Source organism: Eleutherodactylus coqui, chromosome 3 (genome assembly GCF_035609145.1).
Source record: "Eleutherodactylus coqui strain aEleCoq1 chromosome 3, aEleCoq1.hap1, whole genome shotgun sequence".
Classification (NCBI taxonomy): Eukaryota; Metazoa; Chordata; class Amphibia; order Anura; family Eleutherodactylidae; genus Eleutherodactylus; species Eleutherodactylus coqui.
The window spans coordinates 140,779,681-140,805,416 of record NC_089839.1 but is presented as its reverse complement, the minus strand read 5'-3'; the positions used below and the strand labels follow the sequence as shown (position 1 = coordinate 140,805,416).

The 25,736-nt window shown below is 43.2% G+C and overlaps 1 protein-coding gene across 4 annotated transcripts in view; it reads left to right on the top strand.

The window, feature by feature from the left end:
• CEBPG (CCAAT enhancer binding protein gamma) overlaps positions 1 to 25,268 on the top strand; it is a 55,104-nt gene extending 29,836 nt beyond the window's left edge. For 2 of the 4 annotated variants that reach the window (XM_066596179.1, XM_066596181.1), the window contains exons 2-4: positions 1,349 to 1,377; positions 1,550 to 1,790; positions 19,718 to 25,268. In XM_066596179.1, the coding sequence (XP_066452276.1) occupies positions 19,756 to 20,157 (402 nt within the window). In that variant the 5' untranslated portion in view covers positions 1,349 to 1,377; positions 1,550 to 1,790; positions 19,718 to 19,755 and the 3' untranslated portion in view covers positions 20,158 to 25,268. The remainder of the gene's footprint in view (positions 1 to 1,348; positions 1,378 to 1,549; positions 1,791 to 19,717) is intronic. The other 2 variants (XM_066596180.1, XM_066596182.1) reach the window with 2 other exon arrangements.
• Positions 25,269 to 25,736: the final 468 nt, after the last annotated feature.

The following is a 25,736-nucleotide window of genomic DNA, read 5'->3' as shown; positions in this document are numbered from 1 at the left end:
CATTGCTTAGTGATGATGTGGGTACCCGCGGCCCATACGCCCTGACAGAGGCACCACAATACGTAGACCTACTGGGAGCACTGGTCCAACAACTCCTGCCTCCCCTGCATTTCCTTCCCCCAGGAACACTGGGGATTTGCTTCCTTTCACACCCTGATATGGAGTTGAAGATCATGAATCTAAACAGGCTACATGCTCTACACTACTTCTGCCCAAAGACCTATATCACACGTTAGAGCTATGGAAGACTCTTGGTGCATTGCTCACCAAGGTGAATGTGGAGTTCTAACTGCAATGTATTGAGGAAAAACATGACAAGGCCATACATGTATTTAATCCAATCCTTGTCTGAACAGGTCTCTATAGAACAAAAATTTACAACTACTTCATCTGATCTAGAACTAGCCCAAACCTTAGACAGTCACTACATACGGTTTAGACCTTGACTATCACCTAGACGACATAGAAAACAAAGGTCATCGCAACAACATGAAATAAAGGGGCCTACCCGAAAACGTCCCACAAGACATCCTACGTGATTGTGTCGTCTATCTTTAAGATACTGAACAGACCTAAGGATAGAACAATTGAAATAGACAGTCAATCGTCTGCCAAGCCCAAGAAACGGGAACCCACTACTACCCACGAGACATAATCTGCTAGGTGCACTCTTACAAACGGAAAGAGGACATCCTGCACAGAGCTTTGGGGCAGGGTACAACCACCTACAACTGCGCTGAAATTACTGCGCTACTTTACATTTCCAGTCTCGCCTTCTATATGCGCAGAACAGTGTGCCACCCCCACTAGAAGTTACCCGAGCAGCGGCTGCCATGTACAGTTGGGGTTACCCATTCCACATCATCCTCAGGAACCGTGGTCGCACTTATACTGTATGCACACTTCCAGATCTAGATGTTGCGTTCCTTTTTCTTGACAGCCCTGTTGTCCCAGTCCCAGATTGGAATATCCCTCGGGCTCCTGTCTCACTGCACATTCAATAAAGCAAGCACCCCCTCACTTTCAGCCTAAACACATACAACAAGACTTTCGGGTCTTTTCCTGACCCCATTCTATTTCACGGATCTACACACCTGGACAAAGTCGTCTCCTCTTTGCATCTCCCCGATCCCTTCCCTCTCAGGAACCAACCTTGACCTGTATTCATTAGTTTTCCACTAGTGGTTTCTGGAGCCACTGGTCAACCAGTCTCATGGCTCATTTTTCTTCTTATGCAGCTGTCTCCTATTGCCACTTGCTTCAGTAAGGTCTTGCTATACTATGTTAACCTATTTGGGTGCCTTGTGTTCTGTTCCTGAATTTGATTGTTTTTTTTCCCCACCCTCAGGGCCACCACCCTTCACTAGTGAAAGACAGGTGATTTAGTTATATTTTTACTTTTTCAATTTTCTTTTTCTTTTTCCCCCTCCTCCTTTTTCTTTTTTTCACACCTCCATTCCACCTATTTAGCCTTTCTTTTATGGTATCGCTGTCATATAGAACAATGCTTTCAAACTGTCCTAATATCAATGTTTCTATTAATGCGCAGAGATTGAACATCCCGGAAAAAGAGGTCCTCCGTGTCCTATGGCAGAAGAGGGCACCTGTAGCCTTCGTACAGGAAATCCACTTCCAAGCAGACTCTGTTCCTAGGTGATCAAATGCCTGTTTCCCAGATGGCTACCACAGTGCAAACTCTGAACCTAAGACTAAAGGAGTCTCCATACTCATCGCCAGCTCCATCCTTGAGACACGTGTAGACGTTGCAGGCAGATACTTATTCCTCAAAGGTAAGCTTGCCAACACACTGGTAACCCTGGCTTCCCTATACCTCCCCAACTCCCCTTCAGGTTGCTTTTTTTAGAAAGGGCCCTGGGGGACTTGGAGGAATTCAAGGAGGGCATCCTGATACTTGGGATGGCGGTGGGGAATCTGAATGTTCCCCTTGACTCATCCATAGACGCCTTCCCGTGGAATTAGCAGCTTACCTGTATCCATGCACCGTAGGTTTCGCAAGACACTACACGAACATCAACTAATAGATGCTTGGAGAATCATTCACCCTTCCAGATTATACCTCCTCTTTTTTATTTTTTTTATTTTTATTTTTTATTCTTACTGTTAATTCTTACTCTAATATAGATTACTTTCTGCTCCACCACTGTCCCCTTCCTGTCATTACAGCGGTGAGCAGTGACAGCATCTCCTTCTCAATACTCGTTCTCTCTTCCAGCAATTTAGCTCAAGTCTTGGCAATGACGGCTCAATGAGTCCCTTATACAAGACTCTGTGACCAAAGTACAGATTCAAAACAACCTAAAAGACTACTTCACTAATAACACTACCTCTGACATAGATCCACTCCTGGTGTGGGAAGACCACAAATGGGGGTCCCTTATTAGTATTGGCTCTCGTATTAAAAAAGAACGTAGCTCCTAACTCGAATCTCCTAGAACTCATTCAAGCTCTAGAATTGACACCTAAATGCAAACTGGATGGGGAGACAGGCGCTGAACTGGCTCAACTAAGGTTACAAGTACGTTCACACTGCTTGGCATGTGTAAAAGGAGCTCTCGCTAGGTGCAGGAGGCCCTTTTTATGAATTTGGCAAAACAAACCTAGCTGTACCTTGACCCGAGCCCTATGGACAGAGAGGTCTAGGTCATATATCCTTCACATCTCCACACAAACAGGTCATGTTCACCACCTTCCACAGCAGATTTCTGAGGTGTTTAAAGAATATTACCAGTCCCTTTATATCTTCCCTGCCCCCCTCTCAGGCCATGAACTGTCATTTCGTGGGGCCTTAATGCAATCCTACATCACAAATTCTGATTAGAAGCAATCTAGGCTATGAAGAGTCCCATATCGCAAGAAGAACTCTCACACTGACAGAATCTTGTACAAAAAAAGCCCCCAGTCCTGATGGGCTCTCTCTTTCGTACTTCAAAACTTTCCTTCATGCCTTTTTATTTCCCTCTCATCCGGGAACATGCCCCCCTACCTTTCGTAAGAGATGCACTGAAGACATACATCAGTTGTCCTGAAAGAAGGGAAGGACCCATCCTTTTGTCACAGTTACCACCCTATATCCATACTGAATGTAGATTTACAGCTTTTCTCAAATACTAGCCAAAAGACTGTCCCCCTTTCTCCAACACATCATCCATGGAGACTAAGGAGGTTTTGTACCCTTAAAGGAAGCCCAGGATAGCACCATCAAAGCCATAAGCCTCATGCATAAAGCCAAAAAACATCCCTGCCATTTGTGCCTATTATCTTATCTACAGATGCTGATAAAGCTTTTGACAGCGTTAACTGGATCTTCCTCTTGTATTCCTCTCAATCAGCGTCGGTCAGAGTAAATGGACAGTTTACACTTAAAACGTCAAATGGCACAATGCAGGGATATCCTTTCATCACTCTGTTTTATGACCTATTAGGGGTTCTAGACATATCTGATCCAACCCGGACATTATGAGAGTTCAAATAGAAGTGTCTATGCATAAAATGACTGCCTACACAGATGAACTGTTTTTCCTCTCCAGTCCATGCATCTCACTCCCAAACCTATTTAGTGAACTTCGCCAGTATGCCACATTCTCTTAACTTAAAAAAATCAATTACCAAAAATCTTCAGCTATAAACATATTCCTACCTCAAACCCTGGTAACTGAATTAGGGAATCCCTTCTCTTTCCGCTGGGGTAGGCCTCTACTTGGCCAACTACCTTCCCCCTTCTGAGCAATCTTAGGTCTGACTTAAATGCATGGACTAATGGTTCGTGTGAGTAAAAGAGATGAAAAAGGAGGGTGGAGCAAGACCCAGTGAGGGTGGTGGAACATTTCTGGAGTACAAAGTGTTTCCAATGATGGAGTATTTCAAATGATGGAGGTGCTGCCAACCAGATGACGCTCCACCAGGGTGGGCGTGAGTGTAGCGAAAAGAATGTGGGAAAAAAACTGGTGTGGGGGTGCAACCCTCTAAGCTACTAGAAGATAAAAGATCTTCAGCTGAAGCACTTCTTTCTCCCCTGCCACATACAGGGCCTCTGGCACACCCAAAACACCTTTGGGATTGTGCCCCCCCCCCCCCCCCCCCAGGCATCCTGTTGTGTCCAATCCAGCCGAACTGACGAAGGGATGCGTCCCCGAAACCCGTTTTCAATTGTTGATTTTTATCTTGTGAAATAATAAAAAAGAAGTGCCTTCACTATCACATATTGGATCTTTTATCTTCTAGTAGCTTAGAGGGTTTTTTTTCCACATGCTTTTCTTCTCATGGTTTGGCAGGTGCTCTGTCTTCAAGATGATGATTCTCCCCAGAATCCTATATACCTTCTAAACATTACCCATTCACTTCCCCAAACAATTTTTCAGATACTTGCTGTTCCTGTTCACCAAATTCATCTGGCCAGATAAACCCACTCGCATTGCTTGTAATACTCTCATAAGGCCTAAGGAGGAGGGTGGTCTTTGCCTCTGATTCACAGCTTACCATCAAGCTTCACACTTACTACGTATCATTGACTGACCTACACATAGAACTCAAACAATGGGTCTACCTATAACAAGTTTTTCAAACATTCTTTAATGGAAGATACCCCAGTAGAGGCTAGAGCCCTCTCTATATTGATAGTTATCTTTCAGGACTTTCCCAGAGCAGGTTTCTCTCCCTCTCCCCTGTTTCCTATTTTGGCTAACCTGGCCTTCCCACCTGGCCTGGAAAGCAAGGTATTTTACCATTGGCTCTCTAACAGATTCAGATCATATCCCTTCTAAAGAGGCATTGGCTTTCTGCAGTCTCTCTGGCAGCAAAAAATAGATCCATCTCCCTATCGCCCTCGGACGTCATCCAACTTAGACATTTCCTTACATCCATACCTTACCTAGTGAGATTTTTCACGGCTGAAAACTCCCTTTGAATTGCTCTGCACTGAAGAAGGTCCCTCCCAACAATACCTTGCTTGTTTACAAAATTCTTATTTCTCAACTGGAGGCCCCAAACCCCAGCTATCTTCAAAACTGGGGAGGAGGTCTGTCGCTGCCACTCACGATGGAACAAAGGCAATCTACATTCTCATGCACACATCTTCTATCTGTGTAACAGGATTTAAGATCCTCTCCTGTTGGTACAGGGTGCCCTTCCATTTACTTAAAAGGATTCCCTGCATGTCTCCACTATGATGGAGATGTGGATCAGAACAAGAAACCTTGATTTATATATTTTGGGATTGTCCAGTGTTGGCGGGCTACTGGTCTGAGGTTTGGCGTATCTCTTCTAAATTCACTAATATTGTCCTCCCTAAATCACCTGCATTCTTACTCCTGCATCTCAGTGATAACCCTATATCTGTTTATAAGTGCTCTGTGGTTCACCATCTGGTTGATGTGGCAAGATCCAGCATTCCAAAATGATGGCAAAAACCTCTCCACCTACGAGCTCACTATGGTTCAACTTACCACAGAAAATCATGGAGATGTAGGACCTCTCAGCCTGTATTAATAATCACAAGCAAAATTTTTCAAAAAACATTGCACTACCAGATTGAATTTCAGGATTACTTGGAATGCAGAACTCTGTGTAACCACTAAGGCCATTTTCACATGGCAAAAAAAATTGTGTGAGATTTTTTTCATTGCGAGATACACAAGTGTGAACCCCATTCCTTTGAATAAGGTCATACATGTGAGAGATTTTTCCCCCTTCCTGCATCACGGAGCGGGAAAGTCACAGCATTTCCTACCCTCAGAACACCTCACATCGCCCATTCTCTTCAATGGAAAACACTCTGTGATCGCTACTTTCCTGAAGTGATGCAAGGTGATTTTAACACAAACGTCTCATATCTGCAAGGACATCAAACGTTGGCGAGTGTGATATCGGGTCGAATTTCACGACCTGATATTGCACTTGCCCATGTGAAATTGGCCTAACTGCTTTGCAACTCAAATGTTTACATCTCCTAATTTGACAACAAGTAACCTAAACCTTCCCCCCCCCCCCTCTTTGCTTTATAAACAAAAACTCAAATGCTATATGTTCCTCAAAAATTGGATACATGAAGACTAGAGTTAGGCCTCCTTCCCATGAACGGATTTACGCCGCGTAAATTCGCGGCAAAAATCCGCTGCGTTGCCCCCTGCTATTAGGTTCTATTGAACCTAATAGCTCAATGCTCACGATGCGGAATTCCACCGCGGAATTTCACACCGTGAAATCTCCTGTCCTCACCCGCGGCATGCTCTATTTGCCGAGGGTGTACGCGCTGACGGCTTCCATTGCAGTCAATGGAAGCCGTCCGTTCATGCTATCTCCCGCTGTAACACAGCGGAAGATAGCGTGAAAACGCTTTCCCGCCTACCGCCGCCGCGTCATATGACGCGGCCGGCGCGTCACGTGACACGGCCGGCCGCGTCATGTGACGCAGTGGGGGTGTCACATGACGCGACGGCGGTGGGCGGGGAAGCGTCTTCACGCTATCTTCCGCTGGTAAGTATGGAGTCTCTGGGGGGGCGCCGTGACGGGCTTCGCCGCGGAATATTCCGCTGCGGAGCCCGTCACGCTTGTGTGAAGCCGGCCTAAATCCTGCAAAAAAAAAAAACCAGCCCCCATAGAGCTCTGTCGCTGGAACAAGAAAAATGATATGGCTCTTGGAATACGGCGATACAAAAGCAAATCTTGATAAAGTGGTTTTTGTACAAAAATGGCAAAGCCTAAAAAAACTACTTGGAATCCTGCTGACTTAGATAATATCACATTTATTTTGCACACTGAATGCTGTGAGAATGAAAACCAAAAAGATGGTAGATTTCCCCCCCCCCCTCCCCCTCCTCCTCCATCCTTTTAATTCTCAAAAAGAAAATTACACACCTTTTACAATACATCTGGACCCAAAAATGATGCCATTAAAAGATACAACTTGTCCTGCAAAAAACAAGCATTCACATTTCAAAGTGGTGTTTTGTCAGGGAGATGGGGAGACAAACGTACTACACTTTAGGAAAGCAAAGTTCGATCTGCTTGAAGATCGCCTTAACCTTATTGACTGGGACAATGTCCTCAAAAATAAGAGTACACGCATTAAATTAAGTCTTTAAAAGCATCTTATAAATACTCGTGCGAGACTTTGTAAATAGTCAGATTATTTTGCCGTGGGCCTACTTCATAGGGGGACACCACTGTATTGCAGGAGCTGGGTAGGAACCGTAGGATGAAAAAAATACCATAGTTTTATAGTCCTGTGAAGATGTGACAGATTCCCTTATAAAAGCCCTGATTGTTGTTCAGGAGTTCCAAATGGTCTCCCACGATGTGATGTGAAGGCATCCAGGGCTGGCATCAAATAATGCCTATGAAGACGTGCCTGTGGAACACCTTCACGGACTGCTTGTCAAAATGCGGTATAATGTAATATTGTGGTATTGCATTAAAATGCGTTAGCGATCAAACCATTGCAAGTTCAAATCCCCTATGGACTGAAAAAGATGTAATTTTTAGAAAAAAAAGAAGTGTAAAAAAAAAAAAAAATCACAACTTTTTTGCTATATTAATAATTAAAGAAAATGAAAGCATATTTCATATCACCGCATTTATAGGAGTCCGATCTATCAAAGTAACGCATTATCTATCCCACAGGGAGAATGTGATCAGATTTTTTTAAAAAAGTTGTGCATTTTTGGTCATGCAGTCTCCAAGAAAATAATAAAATGTTATCAAAAAGTAAAACAAACTCCAAAATGGTGCCAACAGAAACTACAGGACATCTTGCAAGAAAAAGTTATGGCTGTCAGAAGATGGTGGCAGAAAACTTTTTTCTTTTTTTTTTTTTCCAAAATTTTATTTTTTAAAAGTAGTACAGCAAAATTAAAACATAACAAAATTTATACTCTTAATCATACTGTCCCATAGAATTGTGGGTATCCACCCCACCTCCCCCAAAGATAACATTACGTATGTTGGCTAACTGCCGTCAATTTCCTATGTTTCAGTGAGGTTACATTCAGGATATGTAGCAGAGGTGACATTGTCCATCTAATCTGCCCTTATATTTCCTTTCTTATTTGTCTTTGCTTATCCCAGACATGCTCGAATTCATTTGTTGATTTTTCCAACCATGTCTGCTGGAATATGTCCCTCCTGAAACTTATTTATACCTTTAACATATTTAAAAACTTCAATTATGTTCCCCTTCTCCCTTCTCTCCTCTAGGCTATACAAATTTAAGTTCTTTCAGTAATTCCTCATCCGTTTTGTTTTTAAGACCTTCCAACATTTCTGTAGCCAATCCTTGGACTTGTTCTATGTTATCAATGTCTTTCTGTAGATGAGGTCACCATTTGAAAACAGTATTCCAGATGTGGTCTTAACAGAGCTCTATAAAGCGGGATCACAATCGCCTTCTTTCTACTGGTAATGCCTCTAGCTATAAAGCCGAGCATCCTACTTGCTCTCTTTGCTGCCTGACTGTATTGTGGACTCATTTTAAGGGCTGTCAGAAATCAGAACCCCCTAAATCCTTCTCTTCCGAAGTTCTGGATAACACAGAAGACCTAATATGATACTCAACCTGAGGATTTCTTCAGTATCTCTGAAGGTCTGTCACCTGGCCTCTCTTACCCCTGAGTTTTTAAAGTTTCCCCATAACATGACCTCCCCCGCTTATTCTGAGGTCATTCAGAGAAGCGTAGGGTAAATGCGTACATACCAGTGAAAAACGATAATTCCCCATTCCAGCCATATCTCTGCTGGCGATCTCCCGATTGGGAATATATGCCTGGAATATTTCTGCTCATGATTTTACCTACTCAGCGATATCAAACATGACACGTAAATTATAACTAGGTACGCCATTTGGGGCTGTTCTGGGGCTCACACCTCAATTAGTTTAGATGCCTTTTATTCAGCTGGCCCGCCCGATTCCGAAAATGTATTATCGGGCCAGAACCTTCACACAACCAATAATCCTTATTAAGATTTCTTCCCTAATTTGAATCTTGGAGCCAGAATGTCTGAGAACCCAGATTTTTGTTGTATAACTTTCCTTAGACTTCATTACCAAGTAAATGGTCACACAATTTGGTATCCTCATGCTAATTCTAAACCACAGGGACAGCTGGGGCAGAAGAAAGGAAGGGGTTCTTTACATCACAGCTCTGGTCCAGGGTAAGGGGAGACCAGTTGCCTTTCTAAATGTGAATATTCAAAAGGCCACAGGCCTGAATGGGATTATACAGTAGGAAGAAAAATGGATGCTCAATATAGATCTAAGGTCTGACGCAACAAAATGACTGATGGCATACCAGTCTATCACAATTATTGTTGATGTTGCATGGTTTCTAGGAACTAATGTCAAAGATTTGCCATTGGTGAATCATAGAAATGCCTGCAAGCAAATGTGAACCAATACATAAGGACCATAATCAATGCATACTATAACAAAGATGGTCTTTTCATTCGTGACTTGTTTCACAAAAATATTTTATGATGTATTCAACAGTGGATCCTTAGTTTTGAGGCAAACCAGGAAAAACTGTGAAATAGGAGGTCATGAGTGCCTTAAAGGGGTTCTGACACTAAAAAAAAAAAAATTTTACTTGCCTTGCCAGGACCCATCGCCAGGCATGTCCCCTCCGTCTCGCATCTTCTGTGGCTTGTAGAAGCAGAGCAGGAGCGGTCAAAATGACCGCTTCCTGCTCAGCTCCGTCCATCAGTCACTTCCGAGGTGAACGGACGGGCCGCCCACAGCAAGCACGTCACAAGCAGTGCTTGCTGTGGGCGGCTCGTCCGTCCTGACTGAACTCCGAGATTCTGCGCGTGCGCAGTGGAGACGCGGCCCTCCCTGACTCCTGTCAGAGGGCACCTCTCCACTGCGCATGCGCGCGATCCCGGAGCAGCGCGGCTTGTGGAGGAAGAAGAGGAAGAGCAGTGCCTGCTGGGAGATGACCCCCCCCCCCCCCCCGATGTCGACAACAACAGGAGACAGGGTAAGTATTATGTTTTTATGCTTTAACAGCCATTAAATCGTGGGTTCCCTGTGTCCATTAGGCAGACCAGGGAACAATGGCTGCTAGAGCATAAAAAAATTATGCATGTCAGAACCCCTTTAAAAAAGCAGAAAAGTCCATCATGCTGCTCTCCAAATGAACTGGACGGTGAATTGACAACCATCAAGTGTCTGTGGAAACTATTAAGAGGAGATTAAAACAGCTGGCCCCTTCATTAGTGATGCTGTGTGAAAACGGTTTCTTAACTCCTTGGTGACCGACCCATTGCCTTTTTACGTCCTGGCTAAGTGGGCTTTAATCCTCAAGGCTGTAAAAACCTGCTCTCCTTGAGGATTAAAGCAACAGGGGCCGTGTACATGAAAGCTCCCTGCTGTTCGCTGCCAGAGGTAGCCGACAACCTGGAGCTGTCATAGGGGTTCCGCGGGGAGCGACACTCTGCCTCCTAGTAAGGGCGATCGCATTAAAGTAAAGTTTTTTAAAAAAGTTAGTTTCAGCTCCCCTCACGGATCAGATCCATGAGGGGAGCTTAGAGTACTCATTCCCGTCCTCCAATGTCCTATGGCGATCTGGTACTTCCAGGACCCGACACAGTCTTCTGCGCATGCGCGCCAGACGAAAAATGTCACGCGCAGAAGGCCAGGATGCCCAGGAAATTTAAAATCGCCCTACTCCTGACTAGTACACTATGAAACCGGTAGCCTTCTCAAACTCAAAGGGTACCACTAAATCCTTGTTGACGCAATCCTTGCAGGGCAAAACATGATCATACGAGAAAACGTTATGGAGCAGGGTCGTTGCTGTTCACTTCAGTCTCTCTTTGACTTAAATTTAAAATAAAGGAAACCTTACTTTTCATTAGCTTTTTGTTATTTTGGCTTGAGAAATAGTGATACAGAGTGTGCTATTTACTCCAGTGTAATAATGGAAACTGCATAACTTATTTTTGAAAACGCATTAAAAGGAAAGGGGAAGGGGGGGGGGGACCTTAAATGTTGAATCCCATCTTTCTGCTCTCAAAGCAGAATAGATAGATTTTTCTTCACAATTCTAACGTATGTGTGATTGAACACTCCATTTAACAGATCTGTCAAATTCACAGAGCATGCTCAGAAGGGGAGATCCTGTGCCAGATCCACTAAAAAAAATAAATGAATAGATTTTCATTCATATTATAAAAATTATTTTTTTCTTCTGTAATGGAATCGCTGAGCAACTTTGTAGAGAAAAATGTAAACTATTATCCGTTCAACTTCTGTTAGTGTATTCCATTCAGTTAATTCAAACATATCTGTTAATAGCAGCATGTAAATGCTAGATAGTTGAGCCCTTTCACAGTAATCTGAGTTATGATAACTAAAGGTGGAGCAGAGTGTTATAATTGTAGTAATTTTCATAGATCAGTGAACTTGAAGATAAGCCATAAATAGAGATGAGCGAGTGTACTAAGGCAAACTACTCGAGCGAGTAGTGTCTTATGCGAGTACCTGCCTGCTCGTCTCAAAAGATTCGGGAGAGCGGTGAGTTGCGGGAGTGAGCAGGGGGGGGGGGGATAGAAGCTAAAATCCTAAAAAAAAATTTCCAACGACTTAAAATTGCTTCACAACCACTCTGTCCTTGGTTCCTGCTGACTGGGACATGTGACTGCTGCAGCCAATCACTGGCTATAGAAGGCCACTACTGCGGTCAGTGATTGGCTGTAGCAGTCACAGGTACTAGTCAGCAGCAACCAGGAAGGACAGTGGTTGTGAGGCTATTTTTAAGTGGTGGAAAAGCCCCTTTAATGCTTTCTTGGCCAAAAGCCTCATAGGTAGAATCCTTTTGCCCATTTTCTAAATTCAAGAACATACCCTTGCCTTACCTTGAGCCATTATTTCCCAGATTACCAACCCCTCTGGTCAAAATCCCATGTCCTCACAAATTTCAGAAACTTTTTGCATCCATCCCACATTTCACATCTCTGGCACAGATCTGACATAAAATTCCAGACTATTCCCTGTTCCTGTTCTGTTCTATCCAGGAAAATACCCAGGAGCATAGCAGAAGCCTAATGGACCCCATTATAGTTGATGGGGTCTGTTCAGATAATGTTTAAAAAAAATTCTTATAACTGAACAATACTTTAAAGAAAAACATCAAGTGTGTTAAAAATTGCACATACAGTAAAAGTAAACTACAAAGTGAAATATGGAAACCTTAGTAATTCATTATCAAATTGGGCATCCTTTTGTTTTTGATCACCAGTCTGCATCTTTCAAGCAGAGTGCACAAGGTTTTTTTTGGTTTTTTGGAGGGGGGGGGGGGTTGTTTTTTTTTAGCAGCTAAAGTGAAACCACGTGATGCCAGGCATTGATGATACTTTCGGTCAGTTCCCTTTTTGTTAGAGGAAGGTCTTGGATATTTAGTGGACGCTTTTTGCCATAAGTTCTTGGTGAAATTTTAAATTCGGTAACTGGACTTGGGACGCCACGGACCAGGTGAGTATAAGCTCCCCCCCCCCCCCATCCCGAAAATAAGACATTGTAAAATTAATATGACAGTGTCTTATTTTCGGTGAAACACAGTAGTAGTCCGAATACAAAGTACAATACAGAATTTTTGCAGAGATGTAAACAGAGCTCCAGGGTTAAATTACACCCAAATCTCACAGGATCAGCATGCAAGTGTAACAAAATTCCAAGCAGCATCCTCTGCGCAGAGAAGGTGGAATTAAATACCTTTAAACAAGTTACTTATTGTCTGGCTGGGATGAAAGTCAGCAAGTCAGTCCACAGACAGATAGGAGATGTTTCTCTCTCAGCGTCCAGCATCGACTGACACTGTGTACGCCTGTAGGGGCATCGCATAGTTCAGCACAGACATTGTAATGTCACTTGAGGGTGCTGATGGTGTCATGACAGGTATATCTTCAAGTGCTTTGGAAAAATAAAATTGGGACATCCAATAACTCATCCCAAGTTCTGTCCAGATCTTTTTTTCTTTACAAAAACCAACGAAGATCCACTGATGCTTAAGTCTGCATACACCATGAACATTTATAATTTTATAGGTTGAAAACCTTCAAGAAGAACATAGATATTAAAAAAATATATATATTATAGTGTGTGTTTAAGAAAAAGAACAAACATTTTGAAAACCTTTTTTATATTTAAAAAAAAATCAAACTTTTCTTTTCGCCAAATTATATTTTTCATTCGGGGAGAGCTGCCTGTGATTGGCTGAGCACCTCAGCCAATCACATTCAGCTCTTTCAGCAGGTGGGGATTTTAAATCCCCGCCTGCTGATAGATCAGCACCACAGTGCAGGGAACAGCAGGAGAAGATGCAGCTGAAGCAAGGTGAGTATCTATTTTTATTTAATTTTTTTAAACCACTTTTACTTGATTTTCAGGGAAGGATAGGGCTTATATTTAAAGACCTTCCCTGAAATCAATTGCTGGCAACAGAATCCTCTACCACAGCTGACATGTGTTACAGCTGCGGTAGAGAATTGAAGAATTCCTCTGCTGCATCTGTCACAGATATGGCAGATGCAGCAGCAGAGAATTCTTTTAACTAGTGGGGATGAAGGAAACCTCTGATGTGTTCTTCATCCCCGTGGGGGTCACGGCAGCAGCGGACAAGTAAGTATATATTTTTAATTTTTATTCTTTTTAGTGTAAAAAAAAAATTTTTCTTTTTCAGGGAAGAGCGTATATGTAAAGCCCCTTCCCTGAAAAAGAATGCAGGGGTGCCGGCAGAGTATTGTTTTCAATGGAGCCGCTGCCAGCAGCCGCAGCTCCATTGACAACAAGCGCGCAGCTGTGTTCACGCGTGTTTTTGCTCATACATAGGTGTGCACGTGTGTACGCACCTAAGTATGCACAAAAACCCACCCTTAAAATAAAAATATATACATAAAAAAGAAAATAATCCAAAGCGAACGCCAATCAAAACTGTCGCCGTATGCGCCCTGTTATCCGAAACCATACATATTATATATCAAAACAAAATGAGGAACCCATTCCCATATTTTTTTTTAATTAGTAAAATAAAAGCTATAAATGTTAGCAATAACAAAATCAAGCTTTTTACCCGCAATAAAACCTAAAAAATGGAAAAAAGTCAGTGAAAAACATAAAAAAATGGCCCTATATGTCACGAAAGAAATACGGCAGCAAAAATAATTTTGGTAGCTGAAAAAAAAAAAATAGGGCAGTTAAACCACCATATGGGTAAAATCCTTAGGGCTCATGTCCACGGGCAAAAGAAGAATTAAAATCCGCAGTAGATTTTAACTCTTCTCCTGCCTGCGGATCCGCACCCCATAGGGATGCATTGACCACCCGCAGGTAGATAAATACCCGCGCATGGTCAATAGAAGTGATTTTTAAAAAAATGGAGCATGAAAAAATCTGGACCATGCTCCATTTTCGTGCGGGTCTCCCGCGGGGACGGCTCCCGCGGGCTTCTATGGAAGCCGTCCGGATCCGCGGAAGACCTTAAATAGGAATTTAAAAGAATTTACTCATCCGGAGCGGGCGGGGAAGGTCTTCTCTTCCTCACGGCCGGATCTTTCTTGCTTCGGCTCGGCAGATGTGCCCGGCGCATGCGCGCGGCACGTTGGCGACGTGCCGGCGACGTGCCGCCGGCGTGACGAGTTCATCCGCTGGCCGAAAAAGAAGATCCGGCCGTGAGGAAGAGAAGACTTTCCCCGCCCGCTCCAGATGAGTAAATTCTTTTAAATTCCTATTTTCAGCGCTCATGTCCGCGGGACAGGAGGGACCCACTGCAGATTCTAGATGTAGAATCCGTAGCGGGCCTGATTTTCCCCGTGGACATGAGGCCTTTAAGTGTCTAACCCCTTAAGGACCAGGCTGTTTTGTACCTTAAGGAGCAAAGCGCTGCCTTTTATAAGGGCTCATTCATGTAGGCATATTTGTGCTCTGCATTATGTGTGTAATACAGACAGCTTACCATATTTTTCGCTTTATAAGAAGCACTTTTTTTTCCCCCTCCAAAGTATGTGTGTGTGGGGGGGTGGGGGGGAGTGCGTCCTATAGCGCGAGCATGCCGAGATTGCACCCGTCTGGCAGCTGAAAAGGATCGCAAATCCTTCTTAGAGCAGCGCACAACAGCTGATTGCGGGGGGAGTAGCAGGAGAGCTGAGCAGCCACATAACAACTGATTGCTGGGAGAGTAGCAGGAGAGCAGAGCGGCCGCACAACAGCTGATTGCTAGGGGTGGGCAGCTCCTGCTATGTTGCTGACGGTTTGATAAAGATAGCAGGTCCGCTCCACAGCAGCGCCCGTATAACAGCTGATTAGTGAGAGAGAATTGCTCCCCCCCCCCCTCATCAATCAGCTGTAGGTACAGGCACTCATCTGCTGGCTACATAAGAGACGGGTAGGGCAGAAGGGGAGAGGGAGAAAGATCTGGTTATATGCTGTATACATTTGTGCCTAGTTATGCGCAGATGTAAACGGTGCATCATACATAACCGTAATGAGACGTGCCATGCAGGGTTCCTGGAAAGTTGGGTGACAACTAATGGAATCATCATTACATTGTCACTCAGCTCTTCCAGAATCCTGAATGCCAACTGCAAAGTTATGCAAGCATGTATACCACATGCATTGCCATAACTATTCAAACATGGAATTCGAGGGTCCTGGAAGTCTTGGTGACAAGTAATTAGATAACCATTTCATTTACACTCAGCTTTGCTGAATCCTCAATGGCAGGTTGACCTAGTGGTATATCCTTCATTCCGAGGGCGGTACTACTGCTGTTTATTCCTCCTGTAATACCTCCCTCACTGCCTGGTCTGGGGAGTTCAAAACATTTTTTTTCCTTTACATCATAGATATGCAGTGAATACACCTGATACTTGCGTATTCATTGCCTCTGTGAATGAGCCCTAAATAAAACTATTCCTTAATGTAACTACTCCTTTACATGGCTGTTGCTCTATGTACTGTGATGTGGTTTCTCCCCTTCCAGCTCCTTTAGTACAGAGCTTCCTACCTTGGAGGGTGACTGGGGTGTCTGAGTAGGGCTGTCGGCTGTGCCACCACCTGCGAGTTGCTGAACAGTGCAATGTGGAGGTGTGTGTCAGAGCTCAGAATCCAAGATGGCACCCGCTCTGAGCTTTCGTAACCTTATTAAAGTACCATTGCCCTCCTATGGAACAAAAAGTCATCTCTGTAGTTCCGGTTAAGTAAGGTTTATTGAAAAAAAAATGCTTCCTCTGTCACCGCCACACCATACACCCCACCTGATTCATGCGCATGGATGGTCACTTCATGGATACAGATTAATCCAATATGAATTATGCTACTTTACACAAGCAAATTGAAGACTCTTAAAGACTCCGACAAAAAGATAACTGCACATGCCAAGTTAGATAAACAGTAGGGGCAGAGATTGTGTACACACTGACTGCAGATCTAAGAGCATTATGGTACTGGTGTACCTTAACACCACCGGAAGCTAGGAGTTTGACAGGGGTTGCATGGAGGAACGCCCCTGTCACGCCCCTAGCTCGCGATTGGCTGAAACCTTTATGGATTTTTGCCTGGGCAGGAGGGTTAGGGTTATTTTTCCTGTTAGGCTTACATTATATATAAGCCTAACAGCAAAAGCAAGCCTAACCATAACCCTCCAGCCCAGGCAAAAATCCATACCGACGCTGCTGCTATGACCCGTGGCTCTGCTGCTGCCACTGGGTCTCTTGGCCCGCCGCTACCGCTGGGCGGGTCTCCTTGTGCCACCGCTGCCTTTTCTCCTGCTACTGCCTATTCTCCAGGTATCGCCTCTGCTGTTGTGTCTCCTCCTGCCGCTGCCTTTTCTCTGCCACCGATTCTCATCCACTTACCACAGTCACCATTGCCTCTCCTGACCCCGCCGCTGCTGCCACTCTCCTTATGGCGAGCGCCTCCCCTCCTGCGTCTGCGGTGGCCGATGATGCTCCCACTCTTGCCGCTGTCCTCCCCGTTGGACAACGACACTTTAGCTAGAAGTGCGTTTCATCCCCCATCACAAGCTGGGGGCATTACTCCATGTCAAAACTGCTGTACTATGTCGCCACTCCCAACTTCCGGAGGCGACATAATACACCAGTACCGAGCATTATGAGTGCAGGGGATCCAGCTTGTGAAGATTAGTCCTGCCTCCACAGCTAAGATGTCCTGAAGTCCTAGTGACTAGAAAAGCTGAATGCCTAAAAGGCAGTTGATTGCAGTTAGAATACAAAAAAAAATGGCAATTAAAGTATATTAAAAGACTGATTTGGACAAACACTGGCAATTAGATGTGCATAAAATGTAGGAAAAATTGTTGTCCTTTTAACCCCTTAATGCTACAGGGCATACAGTTACATCCTGCATGTTCGGGTGCCGGCTGATAAGCCACGACGCTCATTGGAGCTGTTAACCCTTTAAATGCCGCGACTGATGTTCAGGGGTCCCATACGGCCCCCTGTGATGAGATTGTGGTTTGCTGTGCGGGTGTCATGGCAACCGAGGACCTTCTGAAAGGCCCCAGAGCTGTCATGGTAGAATGCTTATCAAGCCATACCCATGGGGTGGCTTGATAAAATGCCTGTCAGATCACCATAAAATGTAATGCTACGGCATTACATCATACTGCAGGAGCGATCAAACTATTGCAAGTTCTTATCCCCTAAGGGGGCTACAAAAAATATGTTAAAATTAATTTTAAAACGTTTTACTAATTACTGAAAAAAAAATCAAAGGTAATAAAGGTTTAACAACCCCCCCCCTTCTTTTCCATATTCATAATAAAAGAATATAAATAAAGCAAAAATACATATTTGGTATCGCTGAGTCTGTAAAAGTCTGACCTATCAAAGTAACACATTATTAACCTAGCATGGTGAACGTCGTCGGAAAAAAAAAAGTCACCCCCCCTGGTCTCCGAGGGAAAAAATGCAATAAAAAGTGATAAAATCGCATGTATTCAAAAAATGGTACCAAGAGAAACTACAGAACATCCTGCAAAAAATGAGCCCTACAACGACTATGTCAATGTAAAACTAATGACAGAAAATGTTAAAATGAATATCTTTGTAAAAAATATAGTACAGCAAAAAAAAAACTAGATAAATTTGGTATCGTAGTAATCGTACTGACCCATAGAATAAAGTTATCAGGTCATTTTTGTTGCAGCGTGTGCGCCGTAGAAACAAGACGAACAGAAAGATGGTGGAATGTTGTATTTTTTTCTATTTCACTCCACTTAGAATTTTTTTTATATGGTACCCTTAGTAGTACCATTAAAAAATATAACTCGTTCCGCAAAAAACAAACCTGCAGACAGCTACATCAATAAATAACTAAAGGTTATAATTTTTTTTTTTTTTTTTTTTTAAGGGGAGAGGAAAAAACGAAAATTGGAAAAAAAAAAACAAGACCGCGTCCTTAAGGAGTTAACCCTTTCCAATCCAATTTTGGATTTAGGGTTTCCTAGAAGGCTTTCTCTTTTTGCTGTTATACAACGATGCTATCTGCTGGCTTAAGCCAGTGTGTGCGCCAGAGAGGCTCCAACAGAGGAGTGGCTGGCAATAGACGGTAAGAATACCCTGTCAGACATCTTCTGACATTGGAGCTGTACAAGCTTCAATCAGAATGTAGGAAGATGTCAGACAGTGGATTGGAAAGGGTTAAATGTTTTTATGGTTAGTTTTATTTGCTGAGGAGTCTCTTAAGCAAAACATTATGTAAAATAAGGGTAGCAAAGCTAAAGACTTGACTGCTTTCTTGTGTAATAAAAAAAGTAACTATTTTATAGCACCCCTTTTTATGCCTTTTATTTATATATGTGACATGGCGGCAAATGGAAAATCCCCAGCTGCAGTAAAAAGTCTCTGCATTGTATAGTGCGCATGGCATCATTCAATTCAACAGGTGCCTTAGGCAGTTCTCACACGAGTGCGAAACTACAGCATTTAACCGCCATTTTGGGCCGCGTCTTTAACACACCATCACTGTGATTTAGTGATTGAGGTGTGTTGAAATGCAAAAACGCACAAAAATAGAGCAGACAACGCTTGAAAATTGCCATGTTTGAGCGCTAGTCTGCGGGGCCCCATTGAAATGAATGGCAGCGTTGTACCGCAGTTAGCGTGGCATTTGGGATACCGCTCTAATTGCGGTGAAAAGCGCCTTGTGTGAGAGCGGCGTTGAGAGCATTTTTAACAAGCCTCGTACTACAAAGTTCCCTGAATCTTCACTGTGTTAAACTCTTCTATTACGTTATATAGTGATTTTGGAATATCTTATTAAAGCGCTTGTCTGGGGCTTTTATTAGTGATGACTTCATCCATATCTGGTTGGGGGGGTCCTCCATTTGCAAACCCTCCCATTCCCTGATCAGTTGTGTGCTAAGCCAGCTGTCAATGCTGACAGCGTTGGAAGCAGATTGTGCTGTCAATATTGCGACGGCCCAGGTTGGTACTGCAGAGACTATTGACAAAGGCTACTATAGCCGAAACGCGTTCAGCGCGAACCTGTGAGCTGTATGCTTTTTTTACTCAATAAAGAATTAAATTTTTTTAACGGTAGCAGCTCCTCTCCACTTTTATTTTTCTTTATATTGATGACCTAGCCTTAGGATTAGTCACCAGCAGCAAAAGTCCCAGGCAATTGTTTTTAAATACATTGACATGTTTGATTGTTAGAATTGCCTTTTAAAGTGGTATCCTTTTTCTGCAGGTTATCCAGGAATTTTTTCCTATTCACAACACGTGAAAATGAATAGATCTCCATCTTCTTCAGATGATGGTTTAAGTAATTCTCAGCTGAGTAGCCCACCAAGTCCCCAGCTTGTGCCTGAAGGAGGTGGGAAAGCTGCTCCTCCAAGTAAAAGCAAGAAATTACAGCGAATGGATCGTGGCAGCGAAGAGTACCGACTACGGAGGGAGCGCAACAATATGGCGGTGAAAAAAAGCCGATTAAAAAGCAAACAAAAAGCCCAAGATACACTGCAACGGGTCAATCAGTTAAAAGAGGAGAATGAAAGGCTGGAGGCCAAAATTAAGCTGTTGACAAAAGAGTTAAGTGTGTTGAAGGACCTTTTCCTAGAGCATGCACACAACCTAGCAGAAAGTGTACCAGCAGAGACTTCTGCAGGGCCGGAACAGGCAACACCATAACTTGTGCTACATTATATTCATTGGTGGTAGAATTGAAAATAGACTCTTTGGACAGGAAAAAGCTTCACAAATTGTTCATGGATTATGCACAAAGAAGTGCTGGTTTGTACTGCTTCAATTTTGTATACACGTCGTCTGACTAGAACGGAGTTCAAATGCTAGAAGACTCCTGTTAATTCTTTTCAATAATTAAAACAAAGTTACCGTATATTGATATCCATTTTGAACTCCAAATTAGGATCTGTTCTCCTCTGCCTTTTGTAGATGCATTGTATTTTCCATCAGGTTTTACAGGAAACATAGAGCTGCATATAGCGCTATTTTTCCTGGCACAGCCACAATGTAGAGCAGAGTTTGACTGTTACTCTAATATGTTTATGATTTTTGTGTTTGTTATAACCATGTTAACGTTAAATGTAATCTACCCTTCTGCAACCATTTTTTGTAATTTATTATTACAATCAATGAGTTCTGTGTCTGCAGTTATCGGCGCTGGTCACCACACAGGGGTCAGAGCAACCGTTCGGAACCCTGTGCGCCCTTGCCAGTGACATTGATGCTGAGCAGTTGGGGTAGGAGTGCCGCATCTCAGCTGATCAGTTATTGATGACCTATCATGAGGATACAGGTCATCAATAAAAAAGCTTGGAAACCCCTTTTAAAAAAGATGTCCAATGGAAACCCAACTTTCCATCTACACCACCAGCTGACTTGTCTGTCACACTGTGCACTTCTTAATTTTAACTGTTTTTATTTAAAAAAAAAAAAGTACATACCACCTCTGTCTCTCCCCGGCAGCTGTAAGGGGGATGTTGTCCCCCCCTGACTTCTACAATGTGTAGTCATGTAGCAAACCCATGATCACTGTAGTCAATTCCCGGTCTCGGCATTAGTGAAGTCCGGACTGTCTACAGCGATCATCTGCTTTTCGTATGTCTACACAATGTGGAAGTCAGTGGGATACAGCATGCCCATTACAGCTGCCGTAGAGCGACATGGTTGCCGAGTATATACTGTTTGTTTTTTATGTTATTACATAGAAGAGGATGTTGGGGGTGTTGTTTTTTAAAAGGAGCCAAATGGGGGCATTATTTCTAAAAAGAGGTTTTATTAGTGAATGAGGTCAAAAGAAACAATATTACTGAGTTAAGGCAAAAGGGGGTATTGCTATGTGAGGACACAAAGACGGCATTATTATTGCTACGTGGAGGCACTTTTACTGTGTGAGGGATACTATAAATGGCACTTACTGTGTAGGGTCTAAAGGGAGCATAAAAACTGGGCCAGTACCACCAGTGAAATTATGACTGGCATGGGTACTAGAGAAGGGGATTGCATAAAGATGTACATAACAGAGGGATGGTGTTGGAAAAGTGAGGAGCCAAAGAGGTCTGTGTCGATTTCCGCAGAGACAAGTGGTGGCCAGGAGAAGAAAAGGAAACAAATGCTGTTGCAGATTTACTAGCGCATGTGTCGTGTAACACTGGCAAGGGACCCCCTGAGACTCTTACCCACGGGCCCACATAAACCTAGAGGCAGCCCCTAGCTATGACCCCATCGTAGAGAGCAGGCTGCCTTGGCTGTCTTCTTTATTAGCAGCGTAGAGCCTGTCTAATAATTATCATCAGTGATAGGAGTTTGCAATCTCCCTGTGAAATGTCTGTGTGGAACAGGCCGTGAGGTTTTGTTATACAGAAAGTCCTGGTGCCTGCATTACACATCTCCCCATAGATTCAAGTGGAAGTGGCATATTGCCAAAGCCTGATTCACAATGTTACTGTACAAAAGCCCCAGTCTGATATTTAATGATGAAAGCAGCAAGAAAAAGAACAGGTAAGAGATGGACCAATTTCATTCTCTAATGAAACCCTTACGAAGCTTTAGTTTTGGCAGTAGTTTCCTTTCACCAATGGGTGCAAGTGGAAAAGTCAACTATTGTTGGAGCTGCTCCTGAACACCCAAAATGACAAGCTGCAGTTCACAAGTGGGAAAAAATGGGTTTAATATCCTGAAGCGATGATGTGCAACACGTTTCTACCTTTGAATCGGGGTCTTCCTCGGGTAATCCAGTTCGGGGTAAAAATGGTGTCATACATCACTATTGATTCAAAACTTTTCAATCTTCAAACTTGTTGCTTTGTGAGTTTAGAAGGCGTGCAAAAGCTGAACTTTATTCTCACCTTTCAGCCATTTCTGAGCACAATAGAAAGAAACCCAGGGGAGGTAACGAGGCTTGTGTTTGTTAACCCTCCCCTCCCCTTCTTATTCACAGCATGGGTAGCACAATGCAACAAACAAGAATAGCAAAGAATACACTTGCAAAGTACAGAAAAAAAAAAACAGGGCTGCAATTGGTGAGTCTGTCACCACTCCCCCCCCCCCCCAGTGCCATAGTAGGCAGTGTTAAAAACGCTGTAAAATGGTCTTAAACTGCATTTACAGCGTTTTTAACGCACCCAATTCATTTCAATGTGCAATGCAGGGTGTTAAAAACGACCTGCAATGCTGTAAAGTAGAACATTGCAGTGTTCTCTTTAGCACGTACTAAACTGCTTGTCACAGAGGCCCCACTGAAATGAATGGAGGCTTAGTTTAGTGCTTTTCAGTGGGCATTGAAAACGTCCACTAAACGCTGTAGAAAACTGCCAGTTTGAGAGAGGCCTAAGGATGCTTTTAGACGGAACGATTTATCATACGCATGAGCTAACAATGAATTTGTTCATTCACTTATGGAGCCTGTTGAGACAGGCAAATAAATCATTCGCTAAATTGTTCAGTCATTCATAATTTCTGTATAAGTGAGATTCTCTTCACAAAAACGCCTGCAACTCCTGGGTCCTTTCTTCTCTCCTCAAATCCCTTTGCTGATGTCACTTAATTAGTCCGTCCCCTTTGTCTTGGGACAGAGGCACAAGCAGTCCTCTCCTCTGACTGTCAGCCTGTGTTAAGAGCTGGCAGTCAGAGACAGTTGGGGTGCATTCACACAGGGAAGCGCAATATCGGTCCGAGAAACTCAATATTGCGCCTGTAAAATTGCGATTCTGGATGCAAGCATGAAGCATTTTTTGCTTAAAAAAAAAAAAAAATCGCCATGCAGCTCTGCACTTGTCATCTTTTCATGCGCATGAAAATCACAAGTGCCTCCAATAATTTTAAATGGTAAAAATCACATCACAGTGGCAGGTTTTTTTTGTTTTTTTTTTAATAGAGCCTGTAGGAAATAATGGCCGATTCCTTACAAGGAATCGCTCCAAAACATGCAGGGAATTATTTCAATCTCACAGCATCACTTATGAGTAAACACATTGAATCATTGTGTTAACTGGCAGGAGTTCCGTACATATTCCTAGCGGATGGAACTCGCGCGTGAAACTCATCCGTGTAAATATACCCTTACTCACACAGCTTGGCGGTCGGCTAAGTATTAGAGCTACAACCCCAATTTCTAGCAATATAATCCTATTGATATGAATCAAGTTGGAAGCAGGACCTTCACCAGCACGGCAGTAGTACTCTCATTCTCCCACCCTCACAGCAACTCATATCTCAGCAAAACTGCACTGGAAGGAGGTTCGTGTCCCTGCCCAGCGCCTCTCCATCCCCCACTAGCTGTCCTGCACATCTTGGCACATACCATAACTCAATTGTTAATGTACTGTTGATATCCCCCATGCTCAATACATAATGGCACTGTGGTTTTCTTACTATAAATATAAACACCTCTTACAAATATTAAAATGTACATTTTAATATACTACTTCAAAAAATAGAAGATCCACATATAAAATAACAAAATGACTGGTCAAAAACTGGCAAAAGGTTGCAGTCACCACTGCAGACATGCACAGGTGAATCAACCACGGTCTACAACATCTGTAGAGAAAGAAGGGCCAAAAGCTTGACAATAAAATAGAACAATCTTACTGTGACGATGAAAATATTTACTGCAGTGCATGCTGATCACAGTAGTTCCACAATAGTCCCAGTATGTAAATCCATGCAGTACATAGATATGTTGGTCACAGTAGTGCCACAGCCGTTGCAGTGTATAAATTCATATAATACAAAGCTATTCTGAACATGGTAGTTCCACAACAGTCCCAGTATGTAAATTTATTCAATGCAAAATAAGGGAAATGATGGCATGTATATTGCTTACCCTACAATGCCCTAATATCTAAATAGCCCTAAAGTCCAAATATAGGGCCACCGCCCTGAGGAGGGCAATCCAGTGCAAGGTATAGTCCTAGTTAATTAGCACTAGGAGACCTTATCAAGAAAATGTAATTTAGATGTCACTTAGTATGTTCCTATACATTTCGCCTGATAGACCTCAAGCTCGTCAAGGTATGGCATATACCGGTGCCAGTGGGAAATATAATAAGATGTAAGCGTGTGAAATTAGAGGGTGTTGTAGAGTGACCGTCAGAGGGTGAGCTCACAGAGTAAAAGTGTGCTATTCATGTCCTGCATGGAGCAAGTGAACCAGTTGGAGACAGACAGGTGGTCTTTTCTAGGGGCCTAGCATCCAGAAAGGACTGGATTAAACTCTGAGAACCAGTGTGTTGTTTACTCTTAGTGTGCAGTTAGGCTTCACGAAGTGCTCTTTGTCTGGCTGTTTATTGTTTTCATAGCTGCAATCATTTAAAAACTGAATAAAGCCATTTGGATTGGATTGCCATTAGCATCTATGCTGTTTGTTTGACACTCAATGCCACAAAGCACCTGTATAGTCCAGGAAGCTGCTACCTCTGATGTTAAATCATCCCAATGTATCACACATGGTGGATGATCAAGGGTATGAAGAGATCCATGCAAGTCCTGGAAAACAAGTGGCTGGTAAACTGCAATATCACCAAATGTGAATTGTGGCCTGCAGCAGAAAAAGACAGAAACCCGCAGTTGGGTGAGTGAGACCACAAACTACTGATCAGGAAATTGTGTGCAAAACTGGTAAAAGTTGAAGCAAATGTTTGTGCAAAACTGGTGAAGAGGAATCCTGGGAATGGACTTTGTAGCACTTGCAGTCTTTATTATTGCAGTCAAAACAATGAAAACAAAACGCATCATATGTGCTGGCTGTTATACAATTAATAAAGAATCAGGTTTTATCTCTGTGTCTAAATGTGCTTTACATTATAAGGGCCGCAGCTAGGGTCGGGGATTTTCTTTCTTTTACAATTTATCCTCAGGATAGGTCATCAATACCTGATCTGTGGGGGAGTTTTGTCAGGACCTTCACTGATCAGCTGTTTGAAGAGGCTGTTTCACTTGGGTGAGTTTGGCCACATTGTGTTCAGTTGTCATGCTGCTTTCAACAAGTCAGTCCCATTTAGGTGAATGGGATGGAGTTGTTGTACTAGGCACAGACGCTACTAAATGTACACCACTGATATGCAGTGAAGAGGTCGCAGCGCTCACCCAATCGCCAGGTCCTCTTCAAATGGCTGATCACCAGGTATCCTGAGCAGAGAACCCCCACCCCTGATCGGTTATTGATGACCTATCCTGACAATTGGTTAGCATACATCAGTCCTGGAAAACCTCTTTCATCAAAGGACACACACTCTAAGGCTCAA